General features: G+C 41.8%; 2 protein-coding genes and 1 long non-coding RNA gene across 7 annotated transcripts in view; 2 read left to right on the plus strand and 1 right to left on the minus strand.

Moving 5' to 3' along the window:
* Positions 1-2,356: 2,356 nt before the first annotated feature.
* LOC109512324 (uncharacterized) lies at positions 2,357-2,989 on the plus strand. Of its 2 annotated transcripts, none has more exons than XR_002167501.1 (3): positions 2,357-2,477; positions 2,518-2,591; positions 2,884-2,989. It is a non-coding gene; the product is annotated as an uncharacterized LOC109512324 (long non-coding RNA). The 2 variants fall into 2 exon arrangements; XR_002167500.1 differs by having other exon boundaries at positions 2,357-2,474.
* A 7,007-nt stretch (positions 2,990-9,996) lies between these two features.
* Positions 9,997-11,246, plus strand: LOC109512323 (glucagon-like). Its single transcript, XM_019863943.1, has 4 exons — positions 9,997-10,418; positions 10,523-10,622; positions 10,717-10,869; positions 10,993-11,246. Exons 1-4 carry the CDS (start codon positions 10,376-10,378, stop codon positions 11,054-11,056), a joined length of 360 nt encoding a protein of 119 aa, XP_019719502.1. The 5' UTR covers positions 9,997-10,375; the 3' UTR covers positions 11,057-11,246.
* Positions 11,247-16,724: 5,478 nt separating this feature from the next.
* LOC109512321 (sodium channel protein type 8 subunit alpha) overlaps positions 16,725-17,314 on the minus strand; it is a 96,153-nt gene continuing 95,563 nt past the window's right edge. For all 4 annotated transcript variants that reach the window (XM_019863937.1, XM_019863938.1, XM_019863939.1 and 1 more), the window contains one exon: positions 16,725-17,314. This exon is cut by the window's right edge and continues 3,666 nt beyond it. The gene's annotated coding sequence lies outside the window, so the exon portion shown is untranslated.

Consider the following 17,314-nt stretch of genomic DNA (forward strand, 5'->3'; position numbering starts at 1 on the left):
GATATCCATATCGATACCGCGGTGTATATATCGCGATATCATTATCGGCCCCGGTGGCTGGAGGGGGCTGGACTGAAGGACAGCACAGAGGCACTCATCCTGGCTGCTCAGGAGCAGGCCCTGAGCACCAGAGCCATTGAGGCCCAGATATACCACACCAGACAAGACCCAAGGTGTAGGTTGTGCAAAGAGGCACCTGAGACGATCCAACACATAACTGCAGGGTGTAAGATGCTGGCAGGGAAAGCCTATATGGAACGCCATAACCAGGTGGCTGGCATAGTCTACCGAAACATCTGTGCAGAGTATGGACTGGAAACCCCAAGGTCAAAATGGGAAACACCTCCGAAGGTGGTGGAGAATGACAGAGCAAAGATCCTGTGGGACTTCCAGATCCAGACTGACAAGATGGTAATGGCGAACCAACCAGATATCGTGATCATAGATAAAGGGCAGAGGAAAGCCGTTGTAGTGGATGTAGCGGTCCCAAGTGATGGAAACATCAGAAAGAAGGAAAATGAGAAACTCGAGAAATACCAAGGGCTCAGAGAGGAGCTGGAGAGAACCTGGAAGGTAAAGGTGACAGTCGTGCCTCTGGTGGTCGGAGCACTTGGGGCAGTGACCCCCAAAACTAGATGAGTGGTTGCAACAGATCCCGGGAACAACAAGGATACTGCGCGTGGTAGTCGGAGCACTCGGGGCAGTGACCCCCAAACTATATGAGTGGTTGCAACAGATCCCGGGAACAACATCGGACATCTCAGTCCAGAAATGTGCAGTGCTGGGAAGAGCAAGGATACTGCGCAGAACCCTCAAGCTTCCTGGCCTCTGGTAGAGGACCCGAGCTGAATGAGGGATGGACACCACCCGAGGGGTGAGACGAGGATTCATTAATATATATATAAAAACACACACAACTGTCTCCAAATGTCAATGTGGTGTTTCCTCAAATTAGCAACAAGATTTCCACCCTGCCAAAATGGTGTTGTTTGAATTTGGTTTGGTGCAAGGCATTGTGGGAGCGTGCACCAACGTCTGGAGCGCTATTGTGTTTTGTACATTTTGTACTATTACTTTTTGAATACTATTGTGATCTCTGGTATTGTCGGCGCAAGAGTGCACTAAGTGTGGTAACTTGGTGTAGTTGTTTGTTGTATCAGTGCAATAGTATTAAAATATTTTTTTTTGTATTCATAGCAGTGATTGAAAAAATACACTCTTGGTCTAAAAAAGTATAATGTGTGAACCTTTTGATTTGTTGGCTATTGTATTTGTTAAAATTGATGAAATGCATAAATATGCGTGCTGGCCTGATCTATTTGTCAGTTTCGACCGAATCAAATGTGTACACAATGAAGTGCATCATTTTTAAAGTCACAATTGTATTTTGAAATTATTCAACAGGAATCAGCAAGAGACATGAAAGGCACAACACATTTTTTCTTTTTTTTCACAGTGTGTTTCATATTAGGATTCAAATACAACTGTTGCATTTCTACTCTACTTTTTTCCTGTTCTCCCCAGCTGTGAGTCTTTGTGGCTGCATCAAATTCTGCGCTGGCAAAACGGTGGACTGTAATGTTCATTAATCTTGCAAATCTGACCATGAGTACAACCTATGTTGTTCAGCATGACATCCCTGATCCACTGGTGAAAGAACACTTTGATCCTCTCCTCTTTTCATCTATAACTGCTTCAAACAACAAAGAGGATGCAGAAAAGTGGTTAAGATTGTATGACTGTCTGTGTCTTATGTGTTGTGTTGTATTATTTTGTTCTTAAGTTACATGTTATTATGACTTCAAGAAGGCGCCACGAGAGTGGCTGCCTTTACAGCAGCTCCAATATTTTGTTCTTTTACTTTCTTCCTTTCATAACTTTGCTGCTGTAAATTGGGAATTTTTCCATTGTGAGACGATTAAAGGTTTTCTGATTCTGATTCTGATAAGGTATAGTGTTGCTACAGGAAATCGTTCATCAACGCTGCGATGATTCAGAAACATTCATCATCGTAACAACAACAAAAATCAGTCAACGTCAGCAATGTACAGTGCTTAACGAATGTAGTCGATCGTTAGGTTTATGCTCCAGCCTCTCTAAAACAACAGTACAGTATTGGTAATTACCTTTTTTTTTAACATTTGTGCAATGGTTAATACTCCAATGAACCTTTCATCGAAATTATATTTTTATGCAATACTATAGCTATTAATGATATGCAGGAATTTTCCACTGTATTTATTTAAAAAAAAACGCCATAGATAATTAGAGTACTCTATCATTATATTGTTATTATTATTATATTATTTATATACATTATATTGATTTGAATAATTATAGTGATTGACTTCTTTCTGTTTGTTCTGCCCACAGTAAAAGTTACGGGCCATTTCATTAATATTAATTGTGTTTCGAATATTCATTTAGTTATCGCGGTGCATTGTGGGTAGCAGACGCCATGTTTCATCAGACGAGTCGTGCCAGAAAGCCTACCGACGGCGGTGCAAGTCGTGCCAGAAAGCCTACCGTGGTCGTTGCAACTGGTCCTCCTGAGTTAAATTCCTTTCGTTTCACCTTCGAAAGCAATGGCTGTAAGTCTGCTCACGTTCAGAATTATTCAGAAATGTGTTTCGGAGATCGTTTTTCCTCAATTGTTGTCACTGAAGCTCGCTATGAAACTTGCTAGCTTAGAGTAATGCTAACAATGTCGCGACGATGCTAGGTCGGCGGTAGCTAATTAGCATGCGAAAGAATCGCGAAAACGCATTGTTTATCGTTGTTTGTTATACCTTGAGCTACATTTATGTCTTGTTTAACACCAGACGATTTGTATTGCATTTATGGACACGATGTTAATGCATGTTTTAAATCTGTTTATTTCAGTTTCACTCTACCTTTCATTGAGCTGATGTCACAGTTGTTCACTGTACGCCGTCAAGAAGACCGTAATAAAGGAGCAAGACGCTCAGTTTCCTGGCTCATGAATAAATGAGCTTGGCTTGCTGTTGACCTGCGTTAACATACCCGGAGTATCCAACACGTAGCGATAACAGTATACTGTTCAGAAAAAAATACTTTTTAGTCGCAATGCTTGATTGATTTCTGACTCAGAAAAGCCCAGTGAGTTGGCTCCGCTTTGGGTATAAAAGGGGTAATGTTGAAATGTCTCATTCCTGTTCGAAATGATTACATGTTCATAGCTCAATGAAAATGAATTGTTTGCATTAAAGACCTCGGTAATGCTCGATATGCTCTCGGACAAATATGACTGGTGGTCTCATACATTTGTTACAGCAAGGCAGCTTTATTTTTATTTCATGTTTGATACGCAAGGCAACCCAATGTGAATCACAAAAACACCTACAGTTCAAGCATTTACAAACACAACAGTGACCAACATTCAGAAGCAAAGAAGAGGAAAGAAAAGTGAATTTTTGGGTTGTTAAATACCACAAGACTATAGTCAAATGTCTCTATGCCTTGTCATCTGTCCCTTCACCCCCACTATTGCAACCAAGACCCCCCTGCAGACCTTCCCCAGTTGCATTCGCTGAAGCACGGGGCCCAGAAATAATGAGGCCCATTCAACAGCCTGTCTCCAGATGCTCACCAACAACAGTCCTCCGGGCGAGAGCGGGGAGCAGCAGAGAGGAACGAGCTGCAGATTGGAATCTGATAGCCTAGCATTAACACACTAAATAAATTGAGGCTCCGGCGTGACAGGTGGAGGTGATGGCGTTATTGTTTCTTTTCCTCCACCATTTCAAAGACATGCTGTGCTTCACCAGAGAAGCTATTTAATATTACATGTTGCGTTCACGATGGACGGTGAAGTAATCACTTATATATGTTATAAGTTTAGCTTAAAACTATGTATCGCAGACAGACAGACTTTGACTATAAACCTCACTCTGAGCCTTGCAATATGACCGCCAGTTGAACCTTATGAGGTGACTTTAATGTGAACTGCCTTGGCAACAGAAAATACTGTTAACACCTTTCGTGAACATAGACCACACAAGTACGTAGGCGCGTTTGGTGGCTAGACTGCAATTTTGCACTTACAGCAGTTTCCCATCCAGAACATTAAGATAACTCCTGAGAAATGTAAAAGCATCTGTCATCATGTTTTATAAGAACACGATATCAGGAATACCGGAGTATGAAAATAATTAAAAGACCAAGGACACTGAAACCGACACACTGAAACCGAAAGGTGATGCCCATAACAGGAAAAGATAATACCCATAAGGAGATACGCCCCGCTTAGAAGATATAGGATTCGTGTAGGGAATTTGTTGGCAGCGCATTTGTGTCTTGACCACAACACTTGTTTGTTTCACACTTGTGCCCTGAACGTTCAGTAAAACTTCTTGCAAGAACTTCTCCATTTCCAGCCTCTGATTTTCGCACCTCAACTCAGCCCGAATCAAACGAACACGCGGAGGACCTGGGGGGGAAGCGGAGGACGGTGAAGGGATCCCACCGTGTCCACCACAGCACGCTCCCCCGGCTTGCTCGCCTCCAACAACGGCATCTAGTTTACAGACAACATTACCCAAAAGACTGAATGCTTATGGTTAAGTTTAATTTGTCAGTTCCTGGCAAAAGAGCATGGCTGGATGTTGAATATGGTGTGGCACAGGTAGAGTTGATGATGATGATGATGATCTAATGATGCCAGTCAACAAAAGAAAAGCACAACCTAAAGACCAACAGCTGTAATTGTTTCCCCAGAGCAAAGATACAATACAATCCAATACTGTACATCATTATTTATATTGTGCTTTCACAGCAGCTGCAGCTGTAAAAAAAAGTACTTTACACAACAGTTCACATAAAATAACAAAATAAGGTAATATAACACAACACATAAGACGTGCAATCACAACCATATTCTAGCATGCGCCTTGTTTGAAGCAGTTCTAGATGAAGCAGGAGAGAATCAAAGTGTCTTTTCACCAGTGGATCAGAGACATCATGCTCAAAACGTGCATGACGGCCCCCACGTCTGCTACAAGCTTAGTTTGAAAGTAAACAAGAAGCTGTAGCGTCCATTGACAAAAAAAGAGATTGGTTCACTTCTCCTGTCCCATGTAAATCCGCTTCACTTCCCATCACAGACTCTCGGTTCCAAATTGGCATCCCCAGCTCCACGCCGATGCTCCTCTATCATCATCCTCAGCTGCAGCAGCCATCCAGCCGGCCGCACCAAAGCAGACTGTCCAACAGCGCCGACATCCCCAACGAACAAAACGGGGCAGTGAAAAATGGCCTTTACAGGAACAATAAACAAGAGCGCACGCGGGGCTGTCGAGCGGCGACTGTCATCCCCCCCCCCCACCCCACCCCATTAAAATCTGTGCTGGCACACGCGTGCTGCCGAGAAGGCGCAACCATCAAGCACAGATTCTTCTCCTTCGCCGAATGTCGTGGCCAAAAGGCTGAAAACAGTACACACCGGGTCCACTTGTAGGACAACAAGCACCATATGACAAAACCAAAGACAAAAACTACAACAAAAAAAAGCAGACCTCTTGAAGAGGTTGAACAGACGGCTGCCAACTACGGTGCCATCTTGAAATACTCCTATTATAATATTTGTCTGTGAACATTATTGGATCTTCTATTTTTTTTCTGTGTTACTGTCATGCTTTTGCTCAAGTATCCATTCATCCATCTTCTATACTGTAGCTCTTATCCTCAAGAGAGCCTATCCCAGCTGATTTTGGGCAAAAGGTGTGTGGTGTACACCCAGGGAAGTCGCCAGCCAACCACAGGTTTATGCTTTAGTTGTTTAAAATAACCATAGAGTATGAGTGATGCAAATTTCTGTTCGCCTATCTATTCTTTTTCTAGGGATGGCGAACCGAAAACTGTTTAGTTTATAAAATGCTACTGTGCCGCTCACCGCTCTCGGTATGCGACTAGGGAAGGTCCCCCGACTCTCTCTGGATATAACATGATCAAAAAAAAAAAAGGTTCAAATTGTCATCATGCGCAAAACCAGGTTAAAAAAAGTCGTATACTGTATTGAGAATTTTAAACAGTGATAGATATCTATAAATGGTGAGTAAAAGAGAGCTGTTATACTTGTTTGGAATGATAAAAGTTAGAAGCTCCTGTTTGAGTGTTGTCACTCTCAGTTGGTGGAATAAGTTGGTCTAAAAAATTAAACTTTTACTATCTTCTCATGACTAATAAAAGTGGAACAGGGTGATTCCGTATAATGTACTCGGATATCGAAGGTATGCAACAAATGCACCGAGATTTCGGAAGTAAATTAGGTCACAATTCTATTCATAACTTTTTTCTTTTAATATCAGAAATCCTTAACATTACCACGTGGCTATTTTCTGTTTGATTACTGTGGCCCTAATACAAAATAATGTTACTTTTTATACAGATTGCCAGCCAGTCAATACGATTATATAAATGGAGAATGACTACTATATTGAAACAAAAGCTGCTGATATCAAATGCAGAAAAAGAATGAACAAAACCACAACAAACAACGAAAAGCGTAAAATTCCACTCGAATCAATAATGACTTTATTTTTTTGTTTTTATTTTTTTATTTTAGCTTGATATTAAGCAGCGCTCCAGTGTGCAAGGCAGTGTTGATGGTTGCGGTATTAATGCAGCGATCAATAGCAAGTAATCAAGTGCCACTGAAAGTAGCACCACAGTATGTGCCCGGAAACATGAGCCTCTGCTCGAAGAACTCAACGCTCAACTCTATCTTCTTTCTTCTTTCAAAAAATAACAATGACTCACACATACATTTGAACCCCGTTATGACTACTGCAACATGATACCAGGCCACGTACAAACACATAGATCTGACTACTGTAAACATTGTTCCTTTTGTGATTCATGATTCCAGATGAGTTTAAAAGTCAATTGTCTACAAATAGAGCATTCATTTTATGTATTAATTCTTGTACCTAATTTAAAGCTGCCACAAAACATTATTCAATAAATTACATGGCTTGAACTACGGTAATGTTGCTATAGTGATGATGGTTATTTAAGCGATCTAAGAGAAGGGTGACTCGAATGGGGTGCACTAATCAAGGCTGACACCTAATGGCCAAAACTTCAGCACAGTGAAAAACATTTGTGTTGGGTTGTGCAAAATATACTTGATCTGTGTCCCAATACTAATGCCCACCAGTCACGTGCACATATTTTTGGGGGGAGGGGATGCAATTGCTCTATACCCAAAAAAGGGCACCCATTACCAAAATTACTAATAATCAAAGATGGTAAGACAAATTATCAAATTAATATAGGAACAGGCAAAACATAATCATGGAAAATTGTAATTGGGAATTTACCCAAATTTCGCTCTGAATAAATGCAAGGAGTGGGGGTCTCTTGATACGTTCTATAAAAAAACATATATCCATTATCTAACCTGCTTCATACTCACGAGGGTCACAGGCATCCTGGAGCCTATCCCAGCTGTCTTCGGGTACGAGGTGTGGGACACCCCTGTACTGGTTGTCAGCAATCACACACAGACAAACAACCATCCGCACTCACAATCACACCAAGGGACAAATTAGAGTGTTCCATCAACCTGCCATGCCTGTTTTTGGAATGTGGGAGGAAACCGGAGTGCCCGGAGAAAACCCACACAGGCACGGGGAGAACATGCAAACCCCACACAGGAAGGCCGGAGCCCGAATCAAACCTTGCACCTCTGCACTGTGACGCCGATGCGCTAACCAGTCGACCACCGAGCCATGGCAAGAAAAACAACTAAACTGACAATTGCCACCACTACAAAACAAGGCCGTGTGAACAGCATTATAAGGAGGCCTTTGTGAGTAAAGATACTTATAAAGTCAACGAGCTTGTAAGCAGAAGAGGGCTGTCTTAGCATGCAAAGCTAACAAAGCTAACGCTACCATGCATTCCGTGTTACGTTGCATGTGACCATGGCGAAACTGACAAAAGACAATGCTTCACTGTTTTTCAATGGCACCGAGAAATTTGATCCTTTACTCTCATCGCTCCCTGTTACTCCTTCTAAATGTCCCGACTACAAAAAGTAGTGTGCGAGGGACGAATCATTCACATAGCCTTTTAATGATTACATCCTGAAGGCTCTATTGGTGCTAATGGCATACTTCAGAGAAATTATCCATCAACACAGATGTCATTGCTGATGAAAAAGTTCAAGGAAGAAGAAATTAAAAGCACGTGGAAACGAATGACCAAAATGCAGCAGAGAAGTGACGACGCAGAACGCTACAGCAGGCGATGGAACCTGAGGCTGACAAAGGCTAAAAGAAACTCCTCAGGAAAACGTCAAGGCTAAAATAATGAAGGTCTTTTCCGCGATCACACCTGAGCACAAGGAGAAGGTGGGCTTTCTCATCGACACAACCCACGGAGTCGGGGTTCCCTGTGACATCTCTAACCGACCTATCATCGTCCAATTCAATATGAGGTCCAACAACGTCATTCTGAGAGGGAAGAAGCTACAGCTCAAAAAACGATTTGACACATGCTGATGGGAAAAATTGGTTGAAAGTACAAGAAATCACGCGGGTTTCCGTGGCCGAACCTATATTGAAGGAAAGAGAATAACCTGATTGTGAGGTTTACAAATTCAACACTTGTTAGCAAGGTTACATGGTAATCACTTATGACAACCTGTTGAATATGTGAAATTAGACTCTTGATACTTTTAGTTTCGGTTAAATGGTCACAAGTACTAGTTGTGCAAATGATCTGTTTTGTAGCTATATTTTGCTGTTAAAATGTCATGTTTAAGCTTTAAGGCACAGAGTTTCTGTTCTTTGAATGTAAGAGGTCTTTGTGGTAATACTAAGTAATGCAGTTTTTTTATTTGTCAAAAATTACAACGCGGAGATAATATTCTTACAAGAAACTCATTCAAGTATTGAAAATGGAAAGGCTTTGGAAATCTCTCTGTTGATGTTGCAATATTGATGAACAGATTCGAAGGGGATCTTTTGGAATCTAATTTCAGACGACGGTCGTTGGATTACAGTATTTTGGTGTACTCAGAGACAGGAGATGACAGTTACAATGAAACACGGTTTGTTTTAAATTTGATCCCCAAACCTGGTAGAGGCCACTTCACAATTGAAGATTGGAGACCAATCTCTCTTCTAAATGTGGATTCTAACATTATTGCACAAGTTTATGGGAAACGGCTAAGAAAAGAATTTGGAAGAAAAACCAAGTGAAAGTCAGAATGGCTTCATGGCATAACGTCATATCAGCTCTCACATCAGAAGAATGTTGGATTTGGACTGTGAGGCTGACGTGCTCACCACTGGACCACCGGGCCACCCTATTGTTTTATTATTTTCATTCCTATTTTTTTTCTTTGATTTTATTTACACAGGAGTACCAACAATTTTTGTACATGTTTGAGTTCTTGAGAGAATAGCTTTTGTCATTTGAACAGTGGCGTGTTGACCACTGTTGCTGCTTCTGTACACCTCCTTTGTAAAATGGTGTGTGTTGATTGTCTTAACCGCAGTGAATACATCCGTTTAAAATATTGTATATCTACTGTTTTTCTTGAGTGTGTGAATCATTTTGCCAATGTGTACCCTTTTTTTGCCTTGAGCACCTGCCCTCAAAAATGTCCGTGCACATGCCTGCGATTGGCCATTGCTAAAATGCTCACAGTTGGCATACCAATGAGTACAGAAAACACACTGGCATATTGACACAGATTTAACATTGCGCTATGTCAGGTACACTTGTATTCTGAATGTGAATAGCTCAAATGCTAACGTGTTAAGCGTTATGCTAACATAACAAAAGAGCGTCGTGGTTGGCGTATTTTCGATGATGCCCAATAATATCCAATGTGAACTGAATCCAAATTTATTGGCAACTGTACTGATATGATCACATCCACTAAATAAATAAATAACTAAATAATTCCACCTTGTGTCTTGAAGCAACATCTACCTTTTGATGGATCATTTGGGGGGATTTAACAGTGTGGAATTCTATCAAAAACAGCTGCAATTCCTTTTAAATGAAAGCCGAAAGATTGTATGTCCACACATCATTTCTTTTATGTCAAATCCAGTGTGGTGGCTTATAAAACAAAAACTGATGAAACTCAGTAGGCCGCAGACAAGGAATTGTTTCCTCACACCTGCTGCTATCTAAAGAAGCCAGGGTTGAGTTCTGACCCTTGACCTGTTTGGAGAGCACACCACGTCACCTTGTCACCGTCTTTCCGATGTGTCCATAATGAGGAAACAGGGTCATGTTCTGCGGGAGGTGACTGCAGGCCACTGAAGCACACCTGCAGCCTTTATAAAGATATCACAACACCGGAGGTCCACTCTCAGACCCTCTCACTGGCTTCATGCCCTCCAAACGGTGTTGCACTTCACTTAAGGCTGCCCGAGGTGAGTTGCTGTCCTTAAAAAAAAAAAAAAAAAAAAAAAAAAAACTCCAGACAGTGACGAGTGCGCAACTACAGAAAATGCCATTATGATTCTGTGTCGACCAGGCGATCGGAGGATGGTACTTCTCATGTGGTGCATGCTCGTCCCCATCTTCTTTTCGACCAGTATGGAGGTTGTGCTAGATAAAAGTAGTCACCTGACCAGGTATTTACGTCTTAAATAGTTGCAAACGTGACAATAGTCTCGACTTGTTATCAGTGGAAAAAGTCTATCCTTGTTCTCTGCTTTCCCCCGTCAGATGGCATTCATATCAGATGGAAAAGGGACAAAACATAATCGAGAACTACAAGAGACATTCCGAAGGAACCTTTGCCAATGACCTGACTGGCCACCTGGATAAAATGAAGGCCAAAGACTTTGTGGCGTGGCTGACCACTACTAAGAGAGAAAGGTAAGCTCAGAGCTGTCAAATGTAAAAACATAGCAGAGACATGAAAACTTCTCGTGACTGACTATTTTACTCAAGTGTGTAAATTCTCTACATAGTGTAACACACTTTGCATTTTCATTGCAGATGTCGTGGAAACTTGCTTCAGATCGCAACAGAAGTACAAGAGCATGTCCAAGAAGCATGCTAGAATATCCGCATTGAAAGTCATGGGTTTTTTTCTTCCCCCAATTAATATATGCAGTAATAGCAATGGTAGTAGTATTTATCGGATTTTATTTAAAGTTTTTTTTTGGGTATTTGTATTAAAAACTGGATTTTTTTTTCTGTGAAATTAACTGTATTACACAATTTCATCTTTAGATTTGAGAATAACAATCTTCACAGCCCGCTATATTTCTGTTTGTTTTATTGTTCTAAACTATCATCGACGTGTTTTGTACGGTAAAATCTACAATAAATATTTTATTGCAGAATGCCGTGACACTGTTGATGCTCCTCTTCTACCACATGGGTGTACTGTTACTCTCCAAATCCAAATCAGGCAGCTCTGAGCTCAGGATTCATGGGCGGATGAGGGAAGTCATCATGTGGTCAGGAAGGCTTTATGTTGGTGTTTTCTCGTTGTTGTTGTTTTGTTTTAGTTGTTTTATACAGTGCAGAGCAGACCCCATTTTTCACACACATTGATAAGTATGCACAGCTGTATTTGTGGATGATTAGAGAGTCTTTTTAGGGGGGGATAGATAAGCAGGGACTGCAGTGGCTATGAATGAAATGGGCTTTAAAGGGTGGGGTTTGCATGTTCTCCCCGTGCTCACGTGGGCTTTCTCCAAGTACAGTACTCTGATTTTGAGAGTCCCAAGATGTGACGATGAGTGCCAATGGTTGTTCGTCTGTGTGCACTGCGATTGGCTGGCAACTATAGTTCAGGGTGTACCCCGCCGACTGTCCGAATATCCTCCTGAGGAGAAGCGCATTAGAAAATGGATGGATGGACATACATTTATTTTGTCATCATTTTATCAGTGCTGTCTTATAAATCGAGAAGCAGACAAGGGGTAAAAATGTCCAGATTTAGCCAATCAGGGTCGGACAGCCTGCAGAATGCTTTTGGTGGCATGTAGCGCATCTGAAATGAAAATGTGTGGGAATTTTGTTCAACAATCATTTATGAGTGCAAGGATCGGATTTGTAATGGAAAACTGCGTCAAGCTAGTTCCCAATTATTGTCTTGAATTATGGTGGCCTATAAAGCGCAAAATCGTTCAAAATGGTGTCATGAACAGTTTTGACGATTCTGTTACACAAAGTAATTCTGGATCTCTGCCAATCACGTCGCGCATCTCTTCCCCATACAGGACTTTTATCCTCACACCCACTCCCGCGGTAAGCCCGCTGCCCCGCCTCAAGCTCCTCAAAGCCGGGCTGAAAGATGTCGGAACTGGTGTCTCTCCACCCAGTGGCATCAACATCACCTCGGACGACAGAAATCCCCGCCCGGCAAACGATGCCCTCGTCGCTCTCTTTTGTTGCCTCTCTAGTTGCCTTTTCGAAGGTCCTCATTTGATCCAATGTGCTTTCCCAAGCAGCCGTTGCGCACGCATGCATTCTTGTGACGGAGGCGCTGGCCCAAATTGGGAGTGTGTTCCTGACTCCGCCTCAAATGCTGCATTAATTTATCTGCACTGCAGTGCTCCTGCACCTCCCTTCTTTCTCCCCCTCCTCCGCTTCACCTCACGGCATTTTCAGAGCCAGGATGGCCAGCAAGAGGGAGGGCTCAGAGGTTAGGTGTCGTCTTCAACTCCTCAACTTGCTACCGAGACGAATGAAAATAAATATACGATGTGTTATCTCCAAATCTTAAAAATTACATAATTTATTTTTCAAAAAAGGAATGGGGGCGGCGGCCCGGTAGTCGAGTGGTTAGCACGTCGACTTCACAGTGCAGGGGTACTACGGGGTTCAATTCCAGCTTTGGCCTTCCTGTGTGGAGTTTGCATGTTCTCCCCGTGCTTGCGTGGGTTTTCCCTGGGTCCTCCGGTTTCCACGCACATTCCAAAAACATGCATCGCAGGCTGATTGAACACTCCAAATTGTCCCTCGGTGTGAGTGTGAGCGCAAACGGTTGTTCGTTTCTGTGCCCTGCGATTGGCTAGCAACTGGTTCAGGGTGTCCTCGCCTACTGCCCGAAGACAGCTGGGATAGGCTCCAGCACCCACCGCGTCCCTAGTGAGAATAAAGCAGTTCGGAAAATGAATGAATGAATGAGTGAGGGGCATTACTGCTGTAGGGATATTATTGCGACACCTTGCCAAGGTAATTAAGATATGATGATGCAATATAAGCATACAGTACAATGTAAACATTATTCATGGAGTTAGTAAAGTTTAAAATCAAGGGCTTTCTATGCATAAAGTAATGAGTTTGTTACAAGTACACATTTTAATCAGTCGAAAACTTCTTGGAATAAGTTGGTATATTAAAACAAAGAAAACAAGATAATTCTGAACAAACGTTTCTGCCTTGACTTAACATAGAAGTTATTCATTTAGTACAGTGGTTCTTAACCTGGGTTCGATCGAACCCTAGGGGTTCGGTGAATCAGTCTCAGTGGTTCGGCAGAGCCTCTGCCATGGAGGATAAGACACACCCGACTCAACGTGTCAATTAGTTATGACAGTCACGTTTTGCATGGCGGTACCTGGAGGACCCCAAAAAACAGGCAAGAGGCAAGAGAGGAGCGTGGGTGGATTGACCAAAATATATTGAACAAAAATACAAAGAGGAGTACAATGGAAAAACACCAAGTTGAAGTACTCAAACAAATGCCTGGAAAATCATAAGGAACCAAAGTAACAAACAAAACTATGACAGGAAACAAAACATGACAGGAGCACACGTATACTCACATACTCACACTCACAATGACCCAACAAAGACTGACAGAACTCAGGGAACTAAATACCAGCAAAGTGACGAGACAACGAGAAACACCTGGACAAGACACAAAGGATTGAGGGAGCTGATTGGTTAAACACAAGGGACACTGATAACGAGAACAGGTGGCGACAAAAAAGGGCACATGAGGGAACAAAACCAAATGTAACCAGACAGAAACATAACAGACATGCCTGCTTGACCATCCCTGGCTGGTTCATTTTGTGCACAATTAAAAAAATTATACTTTATACTAATATATACTAATTGTGTTTACTTTTTTCTGTTTTTAATAAATGCAGTTTTATATGTCTTGAATATGTAAAAAAATCAAATTTTTATTTTTCAGTAATGATTGGTTCATTGAATGTGCATATGAACTGGTTGAGTTCAGTACCTCTAACAAGGTTGAGAACCACTGATTTAGTCCAATTTTTTAAGCATCCTTTAAAAACTGAATACAAGACAGATTGGAGATAATTTTGGATTGAATTAGACACTTTTTACCTACTGTCAACATGAAGATGAGAAATGTGACTCTTAAAATAAGGTGGATTTAATACAAAATGTACTGATGGAATGCCCAAAAAAATGAGAACGAGAGGAGTACTTTAAAGAGTATCAAAATGAGTAGATGGTGGTTGTTATTAGAACTATCTTGATGACACAAGTGGATGTTTCAATCATTAGATATTAATAGTCATTTCTGAGAACAACTGGCCTGTGTACTAGAAATTAAAGAGGAAGTCAAGTCAAAAATGTATTTATACTAACCAATACTGCATTTGTGGAATATGAATTAAACAGCCAAATCCGCCCGTTTTTATCCGTCTCGGGGGCGGCCATTTTGCCACCTGCTGTTTACTGAAAATGACAACACAGTTGTTCAGGGGTCATGGGGGCTACAGAAATGAAGATTCGCCCCATCCAGAACATGTAGCTACATGTACAAATGAAAAAAATGTAGTTCATTTTCCAGTAGTTAATGTTGACTCTTTGATCATAGACTTGTACATCTCAGGCTGTCATGCTGTGCTTTTCAGCGGACCTAAATTTTACAGTTGGCCAGAAATATATTCATTGTCTCCAGTGGTCCAGTGGTTATCGCATCGACCTCACAGTGCAGAGGTACAGGGTTCGATTCCAGCTCCGGCCTTCCTGTGTGGAGTTTGTATGTTCTCCCCGTGCCTGCTTGGGTTTCCTCTGTGTACTCCGGTTTGCTCCCACATTCCAAAAACAATGAAACACTCTAAATTGTTCCTAGGTGTGAGTGTGAGCGCGAATGGTTGTTCGTCTCTGTGTGCCCTGCGATTGGCTGGCAACCAGTTCGGGGTGTCGCCCTGCCTACTGCCCGAAGACAGCTGGGAAAGGCTCCAGCACACCCCATGACCCTTTGAGGATAAAAGGATCAGAAAATGGATGGATGGATGTTTAGTTATAAAGCATGGTGGAATGCTGGACAAAACTTATTGAATTACATTTTTTGTAAAAAATGTGAAACCATTTTGTGTGCTGTTTCTGGTCGACCTCTTGCAAATGTTGGTCATGCATTATGCCATTGTTTTTCTTTGTGTCATTCTTTTTGTCCAATATGTGTCTATCGTCCAGCAGTAAGTTACACACGTTACGTGGACCCAACATGGACACACCCGTATTTTGAAAATGTTGCCATAATATATGTCAATAGCTCTTACGCGTTTTTCCAAGCTCAACTAATTAATTACAAGCAATCAGTGCACACATGGAAAATTAAAGAAGCCTTCCTTTAAAATGTCTCATTTCTCATGGTTGTCCACACACTGTTTATTAACACAAAGTAATGACAGCCTGCTCCATTCTTGAGTCTTTGCCCAGGAGCAGGCAAATAAAGAGGGAGAGAGAGAGAGAGAGGGAGAGAGAGGGAGAGAGAGAGAGAGAGAGAGAGAGAGAGAGAGAGAGAGAGAGAAAGAGAGAGAGTAAGAGAGAGAGAGAGAGAGAGAGAGAGAGAGAAAGAGAGAGAGAGAGATCATGATGCTTGTTTTGATTGGTGGTTTAGATATGCACTTGGTGATGTTGGCAGATACCTACTGCCATCACTCCATTGATATTTAGTCCCAACATGAGACCATGCAGTAAAGATTGCAATCCTTGTAAAAACATTTCAACGTATGCTTTCCAATGTGATTGCTTCACATTATATTTACTGCAGGCTGGACCACAAAAAAAAAAAAAGCAGGGGGAGGTGGTGAGGACAGGCAGTATCTTAATGCACGGGGCTTTTAACAAACTCAATAAACCCATTACAAGGAGAGGCCTGCAACCACAATAGCCCTGAACCGCATTTCCCAGGATGTTTTGCGATCCTCTTGCGTCCTTGCACCGCAAAAGGCTGAAAGGAAAAAGGTGGCTGCCATTTGGGAGTCATTGCATTTTTCAAAAAGAGGCAAAACCACAAGTTTGTCCACAGCAAAGGTCTTATATACTGAATAGATAATGAAGCAAATACATAGTTTGAACTGGAAGGCTGCTTTATTGGTAATAAAAAGGTTCGTGCTCAAATGAAGACAATCTTTCATGTTTTCTTGCCAAGAGTCTGAGGGGTTGTGCAACACACTAGCATATTGTACTGTGTATCCGCCCCCCACACATTTTCAAATGTGATGAAAAATCAAAACCAAAAACACTAATTTTTCAGCCAAAAGAAACAAACGACCATCGTATATAGTCCATGCGTTAAAAAAAAAAAAAAGAACAGTAATGAGTCCTATAACCAATGCATATCGTTACAAAAATAAAATTTCAGAGGGAAACGGAAAGGTGGAGGAACTTAAGAGAAAAGTATCAAAGGCAAGCTGCTTTTCACAAGCCAAGTGGGTGACGCATACACACATATATAGCACTAGAAGAACAGGACATTGTTGACTAAACTGATTTTTTTTCTCTTAACGACACACACGCTTGAATATTAAGATGAAGTGAGGCGTCTGCATGGCAGTATTCGTGACTCCACATCCCTGATGCATGTTGTGCTCAACCCGCTCCACCCAAAGCTTCACCGACCACATTTTTTCATGGTTTTCAGGTGTGGCAGACATCCAAATTTCAGAAGAAGCAGAAAAAAGGCACATGCCATTGAGTGGAACACTATCGAAAGTGAGGATGAGCTGTCATGGCACTGAATATGGTGGCGGTGGGAGCAGTAAGAGGGAGGCAGGTAGGCTGTACATGGTCGGGGGTGCATGAGACACACGAGCTGACTGGCGGAGGAGGGCAGTGTGCACAGTGTGTGCGTGTGCGAATGGCGAGTGAATATGACGTGCTGGTAACATTATCGTTATCGTCATGATCAGGCTACAATTCAACCAAACAAGCTCCCCACCCCCACTAATATTGAAACATCCACTTAATGTGTTGCACAGAAATCAAAAGGTGACAAACAGATGTCTGTTTGATGTATATACATATAGACATATATGTATACATAGAACTTTTCATATTAAATAAAATTTATATCTATTTATATCTGTCT

This window comes from Hippocampus comes, unplaced genomic scaffold (assembly GCF_001891065.2).
Source record: "Hippocampus comes isolate QL1 unplaced genomic scaffold, H_comes_QL1_v1.1 scaffold467, whole genome shotgun sequence".
Lineage (NCBI taxonomy): Eukaryota > Metazoa > Chordata > Actinopteri > Syngnathiformes > Syngnathidae > Hippocampus > Hippocampus comes.

Coding starts and splice junctions, on each gene's coding strand:
- LOC109512323 (XM_019863943.1), top strand. CDS start 10,376: ATGCCCTCCAAACGGTGTTGCACTTCACTTAAGGCTGCCCGAG. Junction 10,623..10,716: donor AAAAGTAGTCACCTGACCAG/GTATTTACGTCT, acceptor TTCCCCCGTCAG/ATGGCATTCATATCAGATGG. Junction 10,870..10,992: donor ACCACTACTAAGAGAGAAAG/GTAAGCTCAGAG, acceptor TTTTCATTGCAG/ATGTCGTGGAAACTTGCTTC.